The 13,522-nt window shown below is 41.3% G+C and overlaps 1 protein-coding gene across 1 annotated transcript; it reads right to left on the reverse strand.

The window, feature by feature from the left end:
• Window positions 1-398: 398 nt before the first annotated feature.
• ARRDC4 (arrestin domain containing 4) lies at window positions 399-12,309 on the reverse strand. Its single transcript, XM_065871872.1, has 8 exons — window positions 12,021-12,309; window positions 7,720-7,786; window positions 7,330-7,477; window positions 4,773-4,875; window positions 3,514-3,770; window positions 2,827-2,989; window positions 2,124-2,278; window positions 399-1,774 (listed from the first exon to the last, which is right to left on the reverse strand). Exons 1-8 carry the CDS (start codon window positions 12,307-12,309, stop codon window positions 1,718-1,720), a joined length of 1,239 nt encoding a protein of 412 aa, XP_065727944.1. The 3' UTR covers window positions 399-1,717.
• Between the last annotated feature and the right edge of the window lie 1,213 nt (window positions 12,310-13,522).

Below are 13,522 nucleotides of genomic sequence, written 5' to 3' on the forward strand. Positions count from 1 at the left end.
GTACATTTACCTAATGTTTGTATAAAAATCCCTGATCAAATGTCCAGCTAATTTTTACATACAAAATTTAACCTTAAAACTTTTCTATTTCTAACGAAATATACTGACTGAAAGAAAAGCTAATCGTCCCACAGTATTCTGCATGGAAAGCACCAGGGTTTCCAGATCTAACCCTCAGGACATGGAGAAAACCAAAGTACTGGGCTGGTCCAAAATCTCTATCATGGGAACCCCTACCTCCCTTCTACTTAGTGTACAGAAATGCTCTCAGCTCACAAAACCAACAGATTAAAGTAAAAACAAGCAAACATGTGACTGTGACTAGGAGGGGACAGGGGGACAGTAAAAACACTGCTCAGTCTTTTAGCAGCAACACAATCTTGTTGGTCTGAATATCCTGAGGTTAAAGGATAATAAAATATTGCACCAAAACAATAAAAAAATCACAGTTTAAACAGAATTACTAAAGAACTGGAATAACAATGAACACAGTGACTGCCATCAGTAGACTTAAGTCTCTTGACAGAAATTAAGTTTATATGACTTTTCAAAAAAATGGAAAATGGTATTTCTGCCTTGATTTTGCATTTATTTTGAAATACCCTTTGGTATACACATATTAACTTTCAACTGATGTTAACCTTGTAGATTTTGCCCTTGGTCCAGTTTCAGGTTTAGGGATAGGAGAGATGAGATTGCTACTGCAAATGAGCAGAAACTCCAAAGAAGACTTCACCGGCCTGGAGTTTTAAAATATATCTGATTCTGATAACCCCACCAGAGGTAGATAAAAAAGGCCTTTTTTCCCCCTGTGCAGTTATCAAGGCATCCTAAGGATGCAAGCTTTTTTTTTTCTTTTTCTTTTTTTAACCCTGTCTTTTTCTAATATGCTCCTAGGTAAATAAGACATGAGGAAAATCAAACATGTACTCTGCTGAAGTACTTGAAGAGGATAAAAAGTGCAACGTTCAACAAAATGTGTTTTCATATTGAAGTACACCTTTCCCCTTTCAACTGACAAGCCTTTCAAGGAAGGAACTCTTTCTTGGTTTCATAATACTGTATAGCCAACTTACAAACTACCTCTTAAACTACCATTAAAAGAGTGAAAACTGTATTACTTTATTAGAACCTCATAAGACCATGACCTCCGAAAAGGATTCTTTTAAGGACTTCAGTCCTATGGAATATGGTTAGAAATCATGAAGACCCTGACACCAGAGGGTCTCGCTTCATGTTTAATTTAGAGTGGGCCCCTTTCCTGTTCATGCACACCCTGTGCTGCTACGTTCTCCAAAATCAAGTCTCCTCCCAATGCGTCCATACTGCCTTAAAGCTGAGGATACATCTGTTCTACTTTGAGAAACCTTTGTAAAGATATGCTCGCATAGTGCTTTCACTGTTTACAGGCACCTTTCTCTTGGGTCAGCATAGGCACTCTTCACTTACTCTATCACCATCAGGACTTCCATTACATTCTGTGACTATTCACATCTTTGTCCCATAGTTCTAAAGGGATACAAGACCACATCACAAACTTGTGCAACAATCCTGTTGGCCCACTGGAAAGTTCACGCATTCTTTAATTTCTATCACCTTCAGTCTTGATGTCTATTTATGTTCTTAAGCTAATCTTCCCTCCCTCTTCCCCAAAAAGACAGGGGGAAAGAACCAACATTCTAATTTGGTGATGAACACAGTGATTTCTGAAATATGTTCAGAGAATGAAGGAAACAGGCTGGGTCTCTTCTACATCACTAGGATGTGGATCAACCTGCAAAAACGAGCAGACCAAGATTACTACTGAAGCATTCTTTAACGTGATTCTAGTATCTATTTCTAATTATATGGTCATAAGCCAAACTGCTTAAAGCCTATTATTAAGTCCCAGTAGGCCACTTAAGTTCTCTGTATTCCATGGCCTTAAAGGCAATCCATGGTACTCTACATGTATGATAGAGAGTACCAAGAAAACACCGCAAAATGTGGTAAGTGGATCAGTGATAATCTATCACCATCATAAAATTTTTTTGTATGTATCCTCTACTAATTGGGAGTCAAAAACAGACACAGAGGATTATTTACAAACAGCACAACACAAGTCTAATTTTCTTTTGCTTTACCTCTGAATAAAGAGGCGGAGGCTGAAATCTGAATTCCTGAATGCAGGCAAACATAGGACAGCACGACTCCCCCTCACAGTTAGGGGGTTGAGGGTAAGGAGGAACGTGTCTAGAGAATTCTTCCTCCGACACCACGTCTGCGTAATTTGGTGGTGCTGAAACAAAAAAGGAGTTGGCTCTAAGAAATCCAGGCAAAAACTGATTACATTACTCTCTTCTGAACTCTTACAGGAACAAGAAACTTAGCTTAATTTGAAGATAACACATTGGTATTTTTTCCTCTAAGCAGGAAGTTTTTGTGCCCATTACAACAAAAAAATATTCAGTAGATCCTGCTTTTATTAAAATACTATTAACACTGATTTATATTCTCTTTGAGACGTGTGTGTTTTAGTCTAGGTTAAAAAAATCATTGAAATGTGGCTACGGAAGACACCAACATAACACACTATACTCTTACTCTGATTATTTTCCATTCTTCTACTATTATAAATAGGAATCAGGAGATGTAGATTGTATTGGATAAGCTAAACTCTCAAAGTCCCCTCTGGGAATATGTTTGATGATTTTTAGTAATAAAAAGAGTAATAATAGTTGTAGTGGCAGCAGTAATTATCATTTGAGCATTTCCTATCTCATACGTCCTGTTCTTACGTACTCTATGTGTAAAACTGCATTCTGAAAGAACCTCAAAACATTTTACCTTCAGGCTGTTCTGGCAGAGTCAGCGTCAACCAGCTCATATCCATAAAAAACTGGCTGGCAATGCTGGAGTTTCTGCTGCCAAAACCATTGTATGGAACCGTGCCAATCACTAAGGGCAGCTCAAGCATCAATTTTTTAGCACCGGGAATGTGAATATACACCTAATATGCCAAAAAACAAAACAACAACAAAAAAGAGAGAGAGAGAGAGAAAGGCACAAATGTAAGTTAAACCTCATAGTAAATAACCCAATTATTTTTTCATAGAAAAAATGCTTTTGTTGTCTGCTACCACCCCCAACACAACTGTAAATTGTCCTGACGAATAAAATGAAGAACTAAATGAAGAGCCCACGAAATACAGTGAACGCTCTGTGATGGGGAAGTGTGGCCTTAATACACTTCATTGTAAGTGAGCACAGCTTACACAGAAATATAGAAAGTTACTTATGTCTTCAATATAGCAGCCCTACTGCACCTTCATTCTTCCATGTTATTTAATTAAATACCTCAGGGGGATAGTTTTTGATTAAAAAACAAAGGCCAATCTTCACATATTCCACAATTTGTTGTAATGCTGACATAAAATGACATTTTCCTGGGTATTAAAGGTACATCTTCTCAGTAACACGGCACCAGGTATGGCTCCATGCTACGTCTTTAATTTCACCAAGCGCCGTGCTCACAGCTAAGGAGTAGTCCACTCGGATGATGCAGCAGTCCAGGATGGACGGCGTCACAGGCGGGATCTTGAGGGTCTTCCCGTTCCAGGTGTCGGTGCTCCCGGAGGCAATGTGGTTCCCGCGCACGTGGGCCACCATGAGCCGCACGGTCTTTGTCTTCCCACTGGCCAGGTATGTCTGCGTCTGGAAAATGGCAGCTTTGGGAACAATCAGACGAGAGGAACAATTCTCTATTTCTGCATAGATTGGAATAGCTTCTCCTAAAAAGAAAACAGAAACACCTTCAGAGACCCTTGAGGAAATTCTCTCCACAGTGGAACAAAGCTGTTACTGATGAAAGCTGAAATGTGGCAACGCTGCTTTAACAAGTTGAGAAGCCTCACGGAAAACTTACATTGCAAATCTGAGTCAGAGAAGTGAAAATTTATGGCAGTTTGTGGTAGATACTGTTTTCTAACTATCACATGATTCACTTTTCTAATGTAGCAGTATTAGGCTACCAATTCTAAAGATCTGTAAATGACCAGTATCTATAAAAGTTAAGAGAAGACATACAAATAAATGATTCAGTACTACGTTAAGTACAGAAGATCACTAACATACTCATTAGTGCCTAACAAATTAAAATCTTCCCAACAGAAGAACAAAGTCTTCCCATTTTAGGAACTGATAAACACAACTAAAGCAATGGATGGAGTAGGCAAGTTTTACACCCACGTTATGCATCCACCATCATACTATTCTATACCATATTCATTTCCAAGAGGCCAGAACCCTGGAGTGGGGGCCAAATCCACTGGATGGAATTGGGCCCTTCACAGATTGTTGTTCTGATATCAATCTGACTGTTAAGAGTGTCAATGTTCTACATTCTAGCCCCTCCCATATATTTGAATTGCCAGCATGGGGTCAGAATGCCTAACAGTACTTTCATATGACAACAGCTCTCGTCTGAGCAACACTGCTTGGAACATTTTTTTGCAACATTAAAATAAAATGCTGGCATTTTCCCACTCTACTGGTTTTAGTCTTTGCTACGAAAGTACCAGGACTAAAGTCAGAAATACCAGGATTATTGTTATCCGCTCATCTATTTGCAAATGTTTAAATATCAATTATTTATACTAGAACCAGACAACTGTATTATTCATGTTTTAAAATAGTATATCCTTGGTAAATTACAAAACACTATTAAAAATCACTTACAATTAGCTAATAAAATGAATGAATCTTGCATTTGGATTTTTAAACAGCTTGCTTACCATTACAGTATCCCTTTCTTTCAATTTTGGCACTCAGTGAGACTGGACCAGAAGTGAAAAACCAACAGCCAACCATTTTCTCTTGCGTTTTCAATACAGGGGTCTTGAAAAGTTCAAATAATAAAAATAATTAAACTGGTCTAGAAAACTCACAGAACTTAAAGTTATGTCATTTTTTATTAAACAGTTGTACAGCAATGTCTTCCAAAAAAACAACAAATCAACCTTTCTTATCTTCCTGCGACAAACTAGGTAAAATACTTAAAGACAAAGCATTAAAAATCATTCCCTTTTCAGGAAAACTAAGGTGAATTTTCAGATTCAAATTAGGGTGACATCATTCTATTTTATCCTATGTTTTCATTGTGTTTCTGGTAAGTGATATACCATCCTTTAAAAAAGCAATCAAAAACTGCAGTAGAGGGCTTCCCTGGTGGCGCAGTGGTTGGGAGTCCACCTGCCGATGCAGGGGACATGGGTTCGTGCCCCGGTCCGGGAGGATCCCACATGCCATGGAGCGGCTGGGCCCAAGCCATGGCCGCTGAGTCTGAGCGTCCGGAGCCTGTGCTCCGCAATGGGAGAGGCCACAACAGTGAGAGGCCCACTTACCGCAAAACAAAAAAAACAAAAAAAAACAAAAAACAAAAAAAACTGCAGTAGAGGGCTTCCCTGGTGGGGCAGTTGTTGAGAGTCCGCCCGCCAATGCAGGGGACACAGGTTCATGCCCTGGTCCGGGAAGATCCCACATACCGTGGAGTGGCTGGGCCCGTGAGCCATGGCTGCTGAGCCTGCGCATCTGGAGCATGGGCTCCACAACGGGAGAGGCCACAACAGTGAGAGGCCCGCGTACCACAAAAAAAAAAAAAAACAAAAAAAAACAAAAAACCCCAAAAACTGTAGTAGTACCTATTAATATGACAGAACTACTTTTTTTTTTTTAAGACTATGTGTAGATCAGGAAAAGGAGAAATGGTATAAAAATCAATAATCAGAATATTCTTTTTGTCTTGGCATTTAAAATGTGGAATAAGGAAACAGCCTTTTTCCTTACTTCAAAATGCATTATTAGGCAGAAATTTCAAGTGTCCTTAACTTAGAATGATTTTTGGGTTTTGTGTAATAACACACCTAGTGTAATGGATCTAAAGGGTTATTGAACTCACCACCCCACTTTCTATTCTACAGTAGCAAGATAAGCGATACAAGACGCTTATATAATACTGTTTATAAAACAGTATTATAAAATACTGTTTAAAATGCTCAGTTTACAAGACGCACAAACCAAAAGTTCACTGTAAAACCCAAAGCTGCAATATTTTTTTCAATTATAAAAGGACAGTAAAGGACAAATAGTATCTCTTTTTGCCAAAAAATAAAAAATCTTTAAATTATTTGCCACAATGGCCCCATAAATAGTTTAGAATTAGTTAACCACCCAATTCCAAGTAGTTTTTAGAAACACAAAGCAGTTATTAGCATCATCAATTTTCAAAATAGGTGCTGAGCAGGTGATAAGTCATAGTTATAAGCCGGGTCAGCTGGGTCTGGCTATTGTACGATTTTGGCCACAAGGGACCATGCAACTAGGGCATATCTGTTACATTTTTATAATCTAAAGGTGAACATCAGAGTAAATTCTATTTCATTTTTGTGTGGAAGTAGAGTTAAACAACTTTTAACTCCTGTTTCTTTTCCTGATCTTTAAAAACACTGGGTAGAAAGAGAAACCTCCAATACTAAAAATATATCTTTGTAACATCAGTATCATGATGGAAAGTTTAAATTATGAAGTAAAAAATCATTCATTCATATTTAAATGAAGAACCATTAGGTCCTAGTAGCTATCATGAAAGTACAAGGTATAATTTTATATTATTTTGATAATATGGGTTTAGATAAAAGAATCTAGCTAATTAACTCCCATCTTGCCTATTCTGTTGTTACTTATAGCCTAATCTTTCTTATCAGCCTACAGTATTTCTGGTGATTATTAGAAGTTCAATGCTTTAATGTGGCCAAATCTGTCATAAGGAAATGATAAGTGAAAGGGTCTCCAGAGCAGCTGCATGCACTTACTTAATGTTAGAAAATGACATGCAAAATGCAAGGAGACACAGCATAATGGCCTGAGCTTCAATAACAGGCTGGGAGTGATTAATACTCTTCCATAATTACTGTTCCTCAACCTGCTATTAGCGAAGAGTTTAGAATACCACAGCCCTGTGAATGTGGCTGCTCTGGGAAAAGTAACTACTCTGTGTGTGTGCATTATTATTATTAAGCCTTATTAATGCATTTTAAGCCCATGTAACTTTCTGGCAAAAGAAGCCCTGAACAACAGGGACACAATCAATAGTACTAACACACACAATTTGTAATTTGCCCAACTTAGAATCACATATTTATAGTGAATGCCTATGGGTTATAAGATTATATCGGAAAGTGACAGGACAGGCTGCCACCAGACTTGCTAAATGTAGAGACCACAGTTGAAAGGAAGGAGGATGGAAGGGAAGGAGGAAAAGGGGAAGGAGGAAGAGAAGAAGGAAGAACTTACTAGTAATGCTGGTGTGTTGACATCGATGTGACTGACGACCTGGAGTTCCCGCTTAATGCTCTGATCAGGTGCCTGGGGTCGTTCCAAAACTGCTCTCACACAGTACTGAATACTTCCATATTTCCCGGAGAATGAGGTTACCAAAGGTCTGAAATAAACCAAAGAGATGACTTTTTAACTTTGTTTTTCAGTTTAACAAAACTGGGAAAAGCCCTTAAAGCGTTGGGTGTTTTGTTTTGTTTTTAAAAAAAAGGTGAGCGGGGTTAGGTCTACTCAGTGGTTATTCAGGATAAACATGCACACCTGAATGTCAGAAGGTACTTGGTGCCCATACAACTGGATAGACAGGTTGCAGGGAAAGGAAATCCCCAGTTACACAGTTTCACTTACTCAGATGGAAGTTGGAAGCTAAATGGAAATTCATGTTTTCCAGGCTGTAGTAAGAGGATGCCTTCACCTAAAAAAGAGAATACATTTTATTTTCACTAAGGTTCATATTACATCAAGAATTTTCACAATGTAAATCATAAGTTTTTTTAAAAGGTTTTCCTAGCTATATATAACACTGAATATACATCAAAAAGTACATTAAACTGAGATTTAGAGAATTAAATTTTGAATCAACTTTTACCAAGTTTAATCAATTTCAAACCACATATATATATATGTATGTATATACATATGTATCTTCTATCTGCAAATAGACCAATTACACAAGTAATTACCATAAAATGCCAGAGCTCCCATATACATATATATGTATATACAACCATATACACATACATATCTACATATACATAAACATTTATTTCCCCCACTTGTATACCAGCATGAGTATACTAATGTTAGTATACTATTATATTAACATGAGGTACCAATATTAAACTGGACCTAAAATTAATCTAGAAAAAAATAGATCTATTTATTTTGGGTATACCACAAAAATCAGACTAAATATTCTTTGGGCAGAGATGGAAAAGGAGAGGAAAAATTTACTTGGAATATTACGAATACTGAATACTAAATAGCCAAACCAACAGAACAAATTATTAGGCAGGGGTCATTACTGATTAATAGGGGATGTTGTTTAACTTGGGATATGGAGTGGGCCTGGCCAAGCACGGCCACGACTCCTTTCTCTGGCTCTGGGGTCAGCCAGCACCATTTCATTTCACGCAGAGGCTTATCCTTGACTGTAAGAAGGCCAGTAGGCAGGGTGTGGATGGACCTAGCAAGGCCAGAGGCACTGCTGGAGCCCTGATGAGTGCAGAGACTGTATCGTTCAGATCTGAAGCCAACTCCAGGGCTATCAGTGTTGGTTGGGTGGCTCCCCAGAGATACTTACAAATGTTCCCTTCATTTTATGTGCATAGATTCAAGTTTAGAACTAAATTCCCTCATCAAGGGTGGGATGATTACGATGAAGAAAGTGCAGAACAGACTGAGAACTTTCTCTGAGATATGCTTGGTCAGTAGATATGAAATGGAGATTTCTACTGTAACCATTCATTAAAAAAATTTTAAAGGTCAGAAATCACTAGTGAAATGGGATAATTTTTCATTTAAATACTAGAGTTCTAAGACCATCATCAACTCAGTTAACATTTCAACCTTATACTTTTAGAAAACAGGAATGCATTACTGGCCCGTTAAGTTTCCTGAATCTATCTCCAATTTTCAATGTTGTAATATATTAGAAAAAAAAAAACCTTACAAGTATTTGCCACTTAAGATCATTCAAATAGAAATACTCAAAAGGGGGGTGACCTGGAAGCTAAGTGAATAAGTCATAGGGACATGAGACCATGTTAAATGACAGTGACAGAGTGAGTCCCAGAGCTCAGGTGGGTCCAGAGCCGCCCTATAAGTCCCAGCAGTGCTACAGCACTGGAATCAGGGAAGCCTCTCCATTTTATAGCTATCAGGTACTAGGCTCAAGGAATCCCAACACTCCTTAGAGCTGGGCTAAAGTTCTAATTTGTAATCATTAGATTACTGAATATGACAAAGTACTTGAAATGTTTAAAAACGTGGATTTCATTTATGTTCAAAATTTACAATGCTTAAATATCAAGCACAAAGCTGATACGAAATGGATACAAACCTAAATAACTTCAATCCCCAAATAGACCTTGGGAGGAAAGGAGGCTATAGACACCTGTACACAAGTAATGACCCTAGCATGCTGGAGTCCATGGCAGTGGCGGGGGCATCTTGAGGACCACTTCTGCTGTTGAAGTAAGGGTTGGCATGGAAACAAGTGAGAAGGGGTTTAGATGAAGGGAAGGGAATGAGGCAGAGCATGACAGGCAAGTGTGAAGAACAGAGTTGCACAGGATATTGGAAGAGGTTGAGAGAGAGATGAAGTTCCCTCTTCAGAGAAAAAACAAATCAACATAGGAACTAGAACATTTAAAATGAGACTTTCAACTACCTCAAAACATAAACAGGAAAAAATTTTGAGAAAGTTGATAAACCTGGGTTATAGTATTTGGAAACAAATCTTTGCTTGCTTGCTTTCTCTTGTTTATTAATTTTTAATTAAGAAGGTCCACAAACTGAAGCATGTGCCCATTTCTGCTTCTGCTCTCATAGTTTATTACCTTTGTCTTATGCAATGAGAACTACAATGTCACAAGATGTTTCATTCGCTAATGGTCCTTCAGCCCAAACTCGTAATTCAGAGCACTGGTGAGCGTGGGAGCTAGAAGACCATCACAGAGGCAGACTGGGGCTCAGGAAGGATGAGGAACGCGCACAAGGTCATACTCCTGGTGTGCGACCAAGATGTGAAACCAACTCTCTGATGTGTCTTGTCTTTCTACCATAATTATTGAATAAAAATATGAAGAAAATCAATCACCATGATAGCAAGTAGTTCGATTAACAATGCTGAAAAATTATCCAGTAGATTTTTTGAAAATAGATCCCAGAGCCATACTTCCTGAATATCTGGATCTCTAAAAATCTCTTCAGGTGGCTGAAATTCAGCTAGGTTTTGGAATTAAATGAACCTAAGAGTCCACAACTATGTAAAGTTGCTAGCCTCTTCCAAGCTACAGATATTAGGAGTGATTTTTTTTTCTCAATGAAATCAACTAAAACAGACCATGATTCTACTTTTTGCAGAGAGTTTGTTATGGTACATTCTAAAACAAGCTAAGATTTTCAGGTTGTCTAGGGTTAGCCATTCTATTCCGTTAGAATGACAAGACGAAACCTGACTTGTGAATCAAACACTATTTGATAGCCCAGATTTTACCAAAGCGGTTTTTTTACTTCGAATCCCAGGTCCAACTGCTATTTATCTTACATCTATTTACTGAGTAGTTATGGGCACAGAGATACAGAGTCCAAAGTCCTGGACAAAAAAACAATTTACTTTCCTTTTCCATTGCCCTTGACTCCAGTCAGCCATCTTGAAAATCTATGTTGTCTGTTACCTTGGGGTAGGCATGTATAGGTTGATTCTGGAAACCATATTGATGAAAGGGCATAAGGCAGGTAAGAACTGTCACCTAACATACTACACTTGTTAATCCAAAAGAGGGCTTTGGTTCATACATGTTTCCCTCACCACAGTTTTTGGGATTACTCGATTCTCACATACCTTGAGGATTTAACTGTGAATAGTCTACTTCTCCACAGCAGGACATGGAAAAACCGCACTTACTACTGATATTTGTATAATACATAGCAAAGGTTAAACACTGATACGCTGTATTTTATTCTTCAAGGGCCGAGAGTCTATACCATTATTTATTTTACAGATAAATGCTGAAGCTGATGAGGCAGAGAAGTAAAATAGTTTAAAGTAGCTCCTACCAACTGAAAGAAGACTAAGACTCACCGTTCCTAATATTTTTTTGCACCTAATATTGATAGAATATCCATGTAGTGAGTTTCCACATGGGCACTTTTAATAGTGTAAAAGCCTACACTATTAACTGGACTTCACAAGAAGGGTCATCATTCTTCCAGTGCCCAGATCCCATTGTCACTAAAGGTCTATGGGGGTGGGCTAGGGGAGGGAGGAAGAGAATGCAAAGGAAACAAAAAGAAGCGAAAAATAAATACAAAGAAAGTAAGACGTAGAACTCTTAAGTTACCCCACTCCCCAAAGGAGGGAAACCAAATATGATGATCAAGTCAAAAAGCACTTCCTTTGAACTCGTAACGCTCAGGAACTACTTCCCTCCTCCTAAGACTGAGGTTTTGCTAACTCATCATGAACCAAGAACTAGCATCTAGAGACGGGTAGGGGGAGAAGGGGCCCCCATAAACTGGGCACCCGAGAATGGAACCTCGTAAACTCTGGTTCCGCCCTCCACTCCTCAGACCACAAGAGAAGGAACCTAAATCCCCAGATCCTTGATTCCTGACTGCCCATCACAGGTTCCCATGGCAACAGCTCACTCCCAGAGCTGTCCTACATGGTCCTGGGACCCTGGAGGCAGTCAGACCCCAGCGAGCCAGGGGCGGGGCGCCAGCAGAAGTGAACACCATCTCCCCGGTGCTGTGAGATGGGGGGCGCAGGCATTGTTGCCCGCCCGTCAAGGCGACCAAACTGAGGCCGGCTACCCCGTGGGTGGATTCCCGCCCCCCCCCCGCCCACCCAGCCGGTGGGCATCCGCCGGCTTGCCCTCTCCCAGTCCCGCCAGCCCCTCTCCGGGGCCGTGGCCCGCGCTCACCGGCCGGGGGCTCGCGCAGGCTCAGGCGCACGTTCAAGTACTCCACCTCCGAGGCGGCTGCCGGGGCAGCGGCGCCGGCGCTCGGGCCCCAGGCGGCGGTGGCGCGACCCTGGGCCTCCAGGCGCAGCGCCCGGAGGGTCACCGGCTCTGCAGCCTCCAGCAACACATGCCCTGTCACCGTATCGCCGCTCGAGTAGCAGCCCTTGCGCTCGTCCTCGAACACCAGACCTAGACTCTTCACGCGGCCCTCGGAGCCCACCACCGCCGCGGACCCCGCCTCACCGCCCATCCTACCGGCCGACGCGGCCGCACCAAGGACGTCGGCAGCGGCCCGGAGCCGGGGTCGCAAGCAGAGCGGCGCCGCTGTCACGGGCGCCAGCTCACGCCGAGGGCCCGCGCGGCCGCTTTGCGATGCCCAGTGGAGCCCCGGTGCGCCGTAGGGCCTGTCTCTTTAACAAACCCAGCTGGGAATGGAAAAGAGCCGGGACAACCCACCCCCGGCGCGCGCCCATAGGCTGGCTGTGAGCCGCGCGGCGTGCTGATTGGTTGTAAATGGCTACTGAGTCATTTCATTGGCGCCGCCGCGCACGGGCTGGCGCAGGAAGGCAGTGCGTGATCAGGGAGTGGTGACCAATCAGGATTTGCGGGTGTACACGTGCACAGTCCGTTTATTGGCTGGGGCAAGGCACAGTCCTGGGGCACTGACCAATAGTGAGGCGGTGCGCCCATGTGGACAGATAGTGGGGAACAATATTAGTTAGGGAGGGGGCGGAATCGGGAATCTCAGGCTCGCGGCGTGCCAGCCGTTCCTATGGTTACAAACGGAGGCGGGGTTTCTAGCAGCTTGGGAACTGTTTGCGGGAGTCAGGGGGCTTCACACTAGAATGTGAGGTTGTGGCTGCAACCAGGTTGTGTTTATGATTACGTCTGCAATACTCGAGAGGAAGTAGATACGCTGGAAAAAGGAATTTAGCAGTATTTCCTTGTGAGATTTGGGGGCCGACCGCCACGGAACTTTAATGGACAACTTGGCATCTACTAACATCCAGGTTCCTGAGCCCCGCCTCTCTCGGGTTTCAGAGTTCGCAGCCTAAGAAAGAGCTGCAGAAGGGAAGAATGAAGGCTGTGGTTCTCAACCTGGAACAACCCTAAGGAGTTCTGCTGCCCGGCTCGTCTTGCAACCTCTTTAAACTGAGAATGGCTGGAATGGTCATTCTTCCTGCTCAAAATAAGGTCATCAGTCTCGTTTCTAAACAACATCTGCCACCCAAGTTTCTTCCCCACCCAAAAGGATTTCCTGACCTCGGTGTCCACGAAAATTTCCAGTTGCCTTGTTCTCCATGCCTGTCGCCTGTCCTCGGTTTCATTTTCTTCTTTAATCCTTCATTCCTTCTCTATTCTAGTTTTTTCTTTTTATCATCTAACATCGCTGCCACTATCTAGCCATCGTATTCTAACTCTTATAAATTCTTCCCTTATAAAAATACGAAGGTTGTGAGCTA

This window comes from Phocoena phocoena, chromosome 2 (assembly GCF_963924675.1).
Source record: "Phocoena phocoena chromosome 2, mPhoPho1.1, whole genome shotgun sequence".
In the NCBI taxonomy this organism is placed as follows: domain Eukaryota; kingdom Metazoa; phylum Chordata; class Mammalia; order Artiodactyla; family Phocoenidae; genus Phocoena; species Phocoena phocoena.